Genomic DNA, 10549 nt, shown 5'->3' with positions numbered 1-10549 from the left:
AGGCTAACAAGGGGGAGATCAGGCATCCAGCTCCGAGCTCCTTGTAGGAAGAAGGGGGCAGGGATTCTACCTCCCACGCCTACCTGGCCTGAGGGATTGAGTGTAAGTAGTCACTTCCTGGCTATCTGCTTTTAACATTTTGTGTCATTCCTTCTGAAAAGTCTGGTTTCTCTTATCTAAGAGAATTGAGGTTCAGATCATCATCCACCAGCTGTTCTCCATCATCTTAAGCCTGCCTTCTTAAAAGATTTATTTAAAAATATATATTAAATGCCTTTCCGTCTTCCGTGCTATTCGGAAGGCTCAAAGGCATCCCCTACCAGAACAGAATCTGCCCTTGTGGTCAGAAAGTGTCGGACTCTATGGACCACATGATACTGGACTGCCCTCTAACATTTTTTATTTTGGCCCATCAATATCCTTTATGTGGCTCAGGGCCCTCCCCAACAAACAACTCGCGGCCCAGCTTCTGCTGAGGGATGACTCCCCTGAACTCACTAGAATTATGGCTCATTATTTGAATAGGACTTATGAAATTAAAGCCAGTACATCTGGCCTATCTAACAATAACTGCTGAGGATTCCTTATTTTCTTCTCCTTTCCTTTTTGTCTTGTATGTTGTAGAGTTATTATATATACAAGGTGGTTTGTATGTTTTTGTTTTATATATGCCAATAAAGGTGTTGATTGATATATTTTATTTTAGTATTTTTTAAAAAAATAGTATTTATTAAAGTTTTTCATAATACAATAAGATAAAAGAACTAATCCAAATAAAAACAGAAAGAAAAGAAAATGCAAATTCCTCTCTTAAAGGTAGCTCTTAGCATTTTCTCTCACACAGAAATTGGTGGACCCACCCAGCTTTCCTTTCTTCTCCCAGCCTCTCCCCCTGGGTGGTCTTCCCTACCTCCCACTCAGGGTCCTTCCATCCACCCACCACCTTCATGTGTGTGTAATCCTCAATAATGGCCCAGAACAGAAGACCTACGGTGAATGGTGGGTAATAAACTGAATTACAAATAAAATCTAACATATCTGAACCTTCTGTGAATTTGTTCCTGACAATTTAACTTTCCAAGCTGCATTGTGGGCTCTGCATGCAACCCGTTTGAGAGACTTGGTTCTTCAAATTGAGCCACCCCATGATTCATTACCAGCAATCGTCCTTCTTACTTACAGGGTTTGCCTTTTTAACAGGCTGGTAGAGAAACATAATCGCCCTTAGGCACGCCAGATGTGGACAATTTTACAAGTAGAGTTTAATCAGTTCATCGCTAACAGCAGAGGGGGTCAGGACCCCAAGGTCTGTAAAGAGCAGAGTGATCAAAGATGGGGAAGTATAATCGATCCAGGGATGCTCCTCTGCAAGTGCCTTACCCTGATTCAGCGTGTCAGCTTTGTACTGGGGAAGAAATAAGAAAAAGTGGTGAGTTTTCATTTTCTGTGAAAGGACACCTTTTTCACCCAAGTTGGGCAGCATGACTTAGAACACAGGATCACAGAGCTGAGAGGCGCCTAAAGGTAATCTGGTCTAATCACCTGCCCATTCAGAAAAGTTGGCTACTACATCGTCCCCAATAGGCAGGCACCCAGCTTGAAAAGCTCTAATGAACAAGAGTGCCGCACCTTGCAGGGAAAGGAGGTTGCTCGGGGGCAGAGCGTTGCCTTCGCATGCAGAAGGTCCCAGGTTCAATTCCTGGCTGAGAGTGTTGCCTGCCTGCAACTCTGGATTACAGTTTTGCAGACAATACTAAAACAGAAGGATTAATAGTCTGATTCAGACTGAGGCAGCCTGTTCCACTGTCAAACAGTGCTCCATCAAGAGGGTCCTCCTGACATTTTGCCTAAATCCTTTTCCTTGTCATTTGAACCCATTGATTTGGGTCCTGCCTGCTACAGTATTCTGTACATGTGTAACATTCAACACACATATGCCCAGACTGCATAGTCTGAACGCAGGCTGACAATGGGAAGCTACCTTACACCAAGTCAGACCCATCTAGCTCACTGCTGTCGACACCACAAGTGGAAGAATGAAGCAGCCCTTCCCCTGCGCTTGGATCCAGCTCTGTCCCTTGCTGAATTGCGACCTGAGGAACTTGGTAACTAAGATCTAATGCCTGAGCTTGATTTTTTTCCTGCTTCCCACAAACCCTTTTCCTTTTATGTCATTCTTTTAGATTGTAAGCATGAGGGCAGGGACTGTCTTACTTGAAAGCATTTGTATGCTACTCTGGGAGCCTATTTTGGCTGAAAAATGGGGGGAAATTGCTTGAAAGAACTCTGCTCAGCTCGAGCTACAGAATTGGTTATAATAAAAGGTGGGGTTTTGCTTAGTTGACAACTTATATATTGCCCTTTCCACAAGTTACAGGGCAGGTTACAACAAAGCAAACAGAAAAAGATATATAAAACAGATAAATCTATTAGAAACATGTAACATCAATCACTGAATTAAAATTATTACTAGCGGCAGCCAAAAATAGGCAAGTCTTGCACAGCTTCACCCAACTCAGATGCCATGGAGAGACAAGAACTGGGAGTCGCCCACCCATCACTTATTTCTCCATTGAATGCACATCCTGCCCTCCCTCCTGAAGTAGTCCAGGATGGCATACCCATCCACAATTTTAAAACAAAGCAGCTAAAACATTAGAAAAACAATGACAATTAAAAACATCTAAAAGCAGTGACCATTGAAAACAACGTTTCATCCAACACCCTCAGGGTTGTCAGGAACAGAATTCTTCAGTCCCTAAATGCCTGAGTAAACATGAATATTTTCAAATTCATTCTGGAAGTTGATAATGAAGGCGACAAATGCACCTCAGTGTCCCAAATCCCTGGATGGCTCCCCCTTATACTGGTTTACTTCCAAGATCGGACATTAAATTCCTCAGAGGTTTCCACCCAATTGCAGGCTACAGAGTTTTGAACGCAGATAACCAGGAAGCAAAATTAGTTTTCCTTTACCTTAAATTTATCTGGGACATCCTGTTGGTTCAGAGGGAAGAGTCTTACAAACTTGAAGCTCTCTGCCACCACGTAGAAGGGTTTGTTCTGAGCTTTGGCGCACACAGCCATTTGATTTGTGCCAATCTGAAGAGGCCATGGGGAGGGGAGGGAGGAACAGTCTCAGGTTATGATGATGAACCAAACACCCCTTGCTTTATGACACAAAAGAAACCCCAAAGGTAAGATTCTGTCAGAGCCGAGCACAGTGAAGTCTTGTTGGAGAGATTTACAGTGCAGTCCTATGTGCATGTCTACTCAAAGTAAACCCCACTGAGTTTAATCAGGTTCCCACGTAAGTAAGCTACAATTTTATACCTACTAAGCTACTGTGAAATAAAGGGATTTCCTCCTGAGTCGACATGCCTAGGTTTGCACTATAAAGTACATGTTTCCGTCTCTCACTGAAAATAAGTGGAACTTCAAAGTGCTTAACTGTATCCTGTCTTATGCTTCTTGCATTATATCTGAAACAAACAAACAAACAAACAAATAAATAACCAACTCCCTTGATTCAGGTCTCAAAACTTTTGAGGAAAAGGGTATGTTCACATATAAGCAAGCCTTATGCTATGCATGTATGGTAGGATTCCACAGAAGCCAGAACATTCCTATGTACATGGGTGTGTGGGTTCACATTCTAGCTTTCTGTTCTATTTTATTTAAAAAAAACAGAACGCAGATTCTACTCAGAATGAACATACATAGTTCCTGCTCAGATGACAGAGGAGCAGCTAAACGAGTTTTCCAGTGGTCAACACTTCTGCTCTACCGCTCCCCTTGACTAGCAAAATTAGAATAAATTATGTACAATTATGCCCCATAAAAGCAAATAGGCAATGTTGCTTATTTATTTTGAACAATATTTGAACCACAGGCTGCAGAATTCTAACTTTTTTTGGAGACAGTTGGGAAGAAAGAGAGGTAACGGAATCAATCAAATAAGCTTTTACAAAGGAAAGCTGACTAGGATGGATTTTTAAAGTCTTTTTGTGTGTGTGTTGGAGGGAAAAATCTAGGGAACGACAAGCACTTTCTTCTGCCGTTCCTGAGCTTCTTCCTTAAATAATCTGGCTAACCAACGGAGGAAAGCAAGATGTTGGAGAAGACGGGACTTTTGTTCGGATCTAGCAGGACAGCTCTGGAAAAACAGCTATTTCCCAAACTGTGTTTAGGGAGCCACGAAAAACCTGGGCAGACGCACACTTTACCTTGTTAATAATTCCTCCATTTTCTACCACTCCTTCAGCGCCAACTATCACCAGGTCCACTTTCTCCATGATGTAGCTGTTCAGAAGGAATAAAAACAACTCAATTCCTGTTCCATCCAAGGAGTTATTTGGGGTGGGGGCCATTGTGATGCACAGAGCCCACTCCTGTTACGCTTAAAGTAACACCCTTTCAGCTATACCCTCCCCTTGCCACTTGTTTTACACTTGGAAGAGAAACACGAGATTAGCGAAAGAGAAAGGAGGGGGATAAAGGAAACCAGGAATCTGCCTTATACTGAGTCACACCAGTGGTCCATCTAGCACAGTATTGTCTACACAGACTGGCAGCAGCTCTCCAGGGTTTCAGGCAGGGCTCTCTCCAACCCCTGCCTGGAATCTCTGGGAATTGAATCTTGGACCTTCTGCACCCAAGGCAAATGCTCTCGCACTGCGCTATGGCCAGCAGCCTTGGCTTGCTATTGCAAGAACCAGCCCTTTAAACACCAGGATCCTGCAGGTTCTCTTCCTCTGCAGCCCTCACAGCATGTCACTATGTCCAAGTGCCTTTCAAAAGCCCAGCTGCAGCACTAACCACACAGACTTACCCAACGGCAGCATCCAGGATGATGGTCACAGGAATGCCAAGTTTACCGAGTGCCTTTGCCATCTTCTGCCTGTGTAATTGTGAACAGGTTTTTTTAATTAATAGGGTGTTTTTGGTTCAAAATAGTGTTCAAAAATTTAACAGAAATATATATATATATATAGAGAGAGAGAGAGAGAGCGAGCGTGAGCAAATTAGCTCCCGGCATAGAATTCCTTTTTTCTTCTTCTCATCATCAACTCCTACGCCTCCTTTTGCACTGGGGATGTTGTTTCAAGAAATCAGGTCTAAACAAATTTACCAGAGAGCAGGTCCCAATGAACTCAGAGTGATTTGTTTCTAAGTGACATTGTGCCACTGGAGATTAAAAAAACTATGGAGCTCCACAAATTTATTCCCCTGGTCACCAATGGTGACATGTCCTTCCACAAGTCTTTTGGGATTTGCAGAGAAACCTTTCCAGAAAGTGAAACCGGACTCCCCCCTCAAGCCCTCTGGCTGCTTTCCCGCTGGTTCTTTCCTTCACTGTACCCTGGCATGAAGCAAGGTTGCTCTTCTCCACCCCCACCCTCCAATCCTCTGGTTCATGCAGAACAGTAAGGGGAAGAGAGGCAGTGCTGTGCAGTGGTTAGAGCAGGCTTTCCCAAGGTGGTTCTCCTAGATGTTGTAGGGTTCTAACTCCCATCAGCCTCCAATTGGAGGGCACCATGTTGGGGAAGACTACGGTGGAGTGTTGGACTGTAATCACAGAGGCCCAGGTTCAAATCTCCACTCACCATGTGGCTCACTGTGAGGTCTTTGACCCAATCACCATCTCTCAGCCCACCTTACCTCACATGGTTGTTGTGGGCAGAAAATTCCGGGGAGTAGAGGAAATAAAACCTTGTATATTATTCTGATTTCCTGGGAGGAAAGGGGGATTTAAAACATGCGACATGTGGCAAAAGCCCAACATAAAAAAGTTGGCAAATCCATTCACCAAGACCTATTGATTCTTGGGCTGCTCTTAAATCAAAGTGATTTACCAGCTGCCGAATCTGCAGACTGATCTGCTGCGTGCTTGTTCAGAAATATGTCCCACCGTGTTCAATGGGACTTACTTCCAAGTTCAGTGTGCAGAAGACTGCCCCCTAAATTTGCAGGGGGTTAAACCTTTTCAGATAAAGACAGATAGCAAATGGCTTCCTCTGTTTGCACAGAGCCTTGTGCCCCTAACATAGAGGAAAGAGAAGTCCCATCTACTTGCCCTGCTTGATCAGGCTGCGATTCAGTGATGTAGACACTGAAACGTTTCTTTGCTTCCACGGCGGCTTCTAACACTCGCAGGACCACTTTGGAGTAAGCGTGAGTTAAGATTCTCTGAGGAGGCAAGGCACAGGATTCTTCAGTTTATTGCGTACCATGGAAATCCACTCGAGGTTCTGTCAAGGCTATATTAACATCCATGAGGTTGGAAGGGATCCTGGGGGTCATCTAGTCCAACCCCCTTCAACGCAGGAATCTCAACTAAAGCATCCATGACAGATGGCCATCAGCCATGGATGCAAAACTTGGGAATGGGCTCTGTGACAAAACAGCTTACGCTAGGGCAGTGGACCCTCTTCTGGCCTTGGGGCCCTGGCAAATGCCCAGCCTTAACACCCTCTGGCCACCCTATTCACCCTGTGAATAGCCACTGTCACAGAATCATATTATCGTAGAGTTGGAAGGGACCCCAAGGGTCATCTAGTCCAACCCCCTGCAATGCAGGAACTTTCTGACATTAAGAGCTGTTTGACGGTGGAACGGACCTCAGGAGGTGGTGGACTCTCTCCTTCATTGGAGGTTCTAAAGCAGAGGCTGGATGGTTAGTTAGTCAGGCACGTTATATAGCAAAGTTGCATCCTGCATTGCAGATGCTTCACTGAGTGGGGGGCATGGCTGGAGGACCTCCGAGGTCTTTTCCATTCTATGATTCCATGCCTGGCTTAGCTCAGAGATTCATAGGATACAATCTTTCTGCCCAGCATCCGTTTCTGCACACGCATGGAGCATCTGTGGGATACGCACAAGACATTTCACTCTACCTCTTTGCCCTAATGTGACCCAAGCTCACTTACCCCACCATCTTTGACAAACGTGTGGCAAAGTTCGGCAATTTTGCTCCTTGACTTAGAGGTTCGAGCGAGGAAAAGCATCCCTCTCTGAATCATGATATCTTTGCATTTGGAATAGTCCTGGAAAAAGCAGCACAAGAAATGGAATTAAGAGTATCTTTCAGTCATAATCCAGTGGAGTCCTCTGATTAATTTTTGAGAGATACATAACAGTAAAAAATAATCCATATTAGCGCTTTACTGCATAGCTGTCAACTTTTCCCTTTTCTTGCGAGGAATCCTATTCAAAATACGGGAATTTCCCTTAAAAAAAGGGAAAAGTTGACAGCTATGCTTTTCTTGTTATATGTATGATAGCACAACAATATAGTTTCTTCTTCTGTATAATTTCAAAGTGAAATGTTTAACATGTCTAGATATGCATTATGTAATTTGTACTGTTTCTATAGCTATATCAGTTGGAAAAAGAAAGAAAAAATAACTAGTGAAATAAACTAGAATATGCCCTGGGTGTCATGCTTAGCATAACTTTGTTTATAAGCAACTGCTTGGTAGCCATAGGTGGTAAGGAATTGCATGCATGCAAGATACTGAGCCAGCTAGCAGAAGAAGGAAGGAGCCCATCATTCCCTCTACAGCCAGCACAGAAATTTATTATTAACTTGATTTATTTATTCTCTTCCCGTCAGCTCTCTGCTGTTTTTTTGTTTGGTGCAGGCTAGTAACTTCTATAGGCTTATTTACAAGACTGGCTTAGCTTTTTTTAAAAAAAGAGAGACAGAAAAAGTGCTGAAGTTCATACATCCTCTGAGTCTTCTGAGGTGCACAGAGTGATATACAAACTTTGCAAATGCTCCAGAATCCTCTTTCACTGTTACTAGCACATAATTTGTTCCAGCGCTGTTCCCTGACATTTAAAACTGGTTCCAGATCATAGTAAGGAAGTAACTACGTATTTATTTAATTTCTATACTGCCTTTCATCCAAGGATCACAGGGCAGTTTACAATGTAAAAACAGAAAAACACATAACATAGGAACAAACAAAAAACAATACCTGCCACCGTTTAAAAGGCCAAACATTGCTCAATTAGCCAAAGGCCTGGGAAAGAGGAAAGTTTTCGCCTGGCTCCTAAAAATATGTAACCAAGGTGCCAAGCAAGCCTCCCTAGGGAGTGCAATCCACAAACGTGGAGTCACCACAGAAAAGGCCTGTCCTTGTGTTGCTGCCCTCTGGACCTCTCATGGAGGAGGCACACAAATAAGGGCCTCAGGTGATTATTGCAGGGTCTGAGTCCGTTCATATGGGGAGAGGCAGTCCCTGAGTACACAAGGCAAATGTGTTTCATTGCAGCTCTTGTGGTCCTGCTCTGTATTGCCTTCATCTAAAAACCAGCAACGGTGTAAAGAGGACTACTACCAAACAGTTGCCACCCTTTATGAAAAGCTAAGTGAAACTTACTGGATTCTCCAAAGACGTGAGGCTGATGAATCTTAAGAAGAGCTCTCCCCCAGAAGAGACAGCAACTGAAGAGTCAACACCAGAGAGAATGTCTATGGCATTTTTGAGGTTTGCTCTCAACCCTTGAATTGTCTCACCTTGACAGAAAGAGGGAGAGAGTAAGCTACTAAAGGCCCAATGACAACATTGTCCAGGGGTGCGCAGAATTATAGCTTACAGGATCTACTTATTTATTAAGTTTGTATCCTGCCCTTCCTCCCAGGGCAGCAAATAACAAGTGATAAAGAATGAAAGGCATATTAAAAACAATTCCAATACAGATGCACATTGGGACAAGAACTCCATTTAAAAAGCTTGTTGAAAGAGGATGTCTGAACAGACATAGCACCTGTCTAATATTCAAGGGAGGGAATTCCAAAGGGAAAGGACCACAATACTAAAAGATCTGATTCCTACATTGTGCAGAACAGGCCTTCTAATGAGATGGCATCTGCAAGAGGCTCTCACCAGCAGAACACAATGGTTGACTGGGTATATAAGGGGTATTCAGGTATCCTGGTCACAAGCTGTATAAGGCTTTATACGCTAAATCTAGCAACTTGAACTCAGCAAGGAGACAGCAAGTTTTACTATAAATCAAAGGTTCCCGGAAAACCAGGTGCAAACTGGTAGCTCCAGAACTCAGCCCACCCAATCTGATTGCCTTACGTGCCTTTGTCCCTCTTCAAGAACTCCAACAAGACATTGATGGCTGCCACAGCAGAGGCAACATCTGGCTCCTGCGTAATCTTGGTTTTAAAAGCTTCAACCAGCTCTGAAAAGAAGATACAGGGCAGGATGGAGAAGGGGAGAGTCATTGAGGTTCTGCTTTCACACTTCACAAACTAGCTGTGCTTTCAGCTAGTACAAATTCATCACAATGGTCGTTTAAATTGTCAGCTTTGGAATCCCCACAGTCACAGTTGCTGTTTTTAAGAGATCCAATAACTATGATAATTGACGCACCATTTTACAAGAAAGTAGCTATGCAGTAGAGCCCCTGCATCTTATGAAAAAGGTTCCAGATTCAATCTCAGAATCTCCAGTCAAAAGGATCAATCAGCGAGCAAGACCAGCATTCTGATCTGATTAAAAGACAGCTTTTCTTAGTATCCCCCAACAGCATACTGAATATCTCAGGTTCAATATCAGCATCTCCTGGTTGGGCTGGGAAAGACTCCAGTTGGAAGACTGAGAGAGTCACTGCCATACAGTGTAATCAGAGGTGGGCAGTTCTCATCAGCGCAAGGCAACATGACCAGTGGTCAAGGGTGTTGGGAGTGGTAGTCCAATTACTAATAGTAATGCCTTGAACTTAGCCCAGTAGCAAATTGGCAACCAGTGCAGACCTCCGAGCACAAGGCCTCACTCCTGTCAGCAATCGTCCTGCAGCATTCTGCACTAACTGCAGCTTCCGGATCAAGCCCGAGAGAAGCCTCATACTGAGCACATTGGAGTAATTCAGTCTTGAAGTAACCAGCGCATGAACTACTGTGGCAATTTGCATCGTATACAATCATAACATTTATGCAGTAGAGAGCCTTGTGACACGAAAAGGTTAACACATTCATTATGACTCTTGTGAACTTTTGTGGTCTATATACTCTTCAACAGATGCTGTCCCGAGATGCAGGTGTATATACATGTGTGTGTTTGTGGAACTGATAACAGCGGAGTCAGAAGGAAATGAAATGTATAAAATCACGAACAAAGTAAATTACAGTACCAACAGTGGCCATTCTCACACGCGGTTGTTGTTGCTAACACCAACATACGCTTATATATGACAGTAAACCATTTAATATTATTATGTTTCCCCCTAACACACATATATAAAATACAAATTTATTTGGCCACTGAAGGGAATCTCCTCCTTTTGTTGCTGTTTTGATGACAGAGTTGGGGACATACTCTAGAAAACCGAAACAACAACAACAACAATTTACCAGCTGCAGCGCACAACACTCACTGCCTTACCTGCTTCGTTCATGGTAGGAGAAAATGTCACCCAAACCTTCCCAGCTGCTCTCCCGATCCACGCTGCCCCTTGGGCGGAACCTTCAGCGCAGCGCCGCTTGGCCTTGCCGGAAACCTTTCCATGCTGCAGTTACTTCCGGGGAGGG

General features: G+C 43.7%; 1 protein-coding gene across 1 annotated transcript; it reads right to left on the bottom strand.

Moving 5' to 3' along the window:
• Window positions 1-1240: 1240 nt before the first annotated feature.
• Window positions 1241-10542, bottom strand: EIF2B1 (eukaryotic translation initiation factor 2B subunit alpha). Its single transcript, XM_033136410.1, has 9 exons — window positions 10404-10542; window positions 9100-9201; window positions 8388-8524; window positions 6930-7046; window positions 6077-6189; window positions 4832-4900; window positions 4227-4302; window positions 2977-3102; window positions 1241-1405 (listed from the first exon to the last, which is right to left on the bottom strand). Exons 1-9 carry the CDS (start codon window positions 10414-10416, stop codon window positions 1250-1252), a joined length of 909 nt encoding a protein of 302 aa, XP_032992301.1. The 5' UTR covers window positions 10417-10542; the 3' UTR covers window positions 1241-1249.
• Between the last annotated feature and the right edge of the window lie 7 nt (window positions 10543-10549).

The sequence above is a fragment of the Lacerta agilis genome, chromosome 17 (assembly GCF_009819535.1).
Source record: "Lacerta agilis isolate rLacAgi1 chromosome 17, rLacAgi1.pri, whole genome shotgun sequence".
NCBI lineage: Eukaryota > Metazoa > Chordata > Lepidosauria > Squamata > Lacertidae > Lacerta > Lacerta agilis.
This window is presented reverse-complemented; position numbering and strand designations above follow the sequence as displayed.

Excerpts from the sequence above, each read along its gene's own strand:
- EIF2B1 (XM_033136410.1), bottom strand. Across the intron at positions 7,047-8,387 it reads TCACGTCTTTGGAGAATCCA|GACTATTCCAAATGCAAAGA; the intron begins GTAAGTTTCACT and ends TGCTTTTTCCAG. Across the intron at positions 6,190-6,929 it reads CGTTTGTCAAAGATGGTGGG|AGAATCTTAACTCACGCTTA; the intron begins GTAAGTGAGCTT and ends TTGCCTCCTCAG.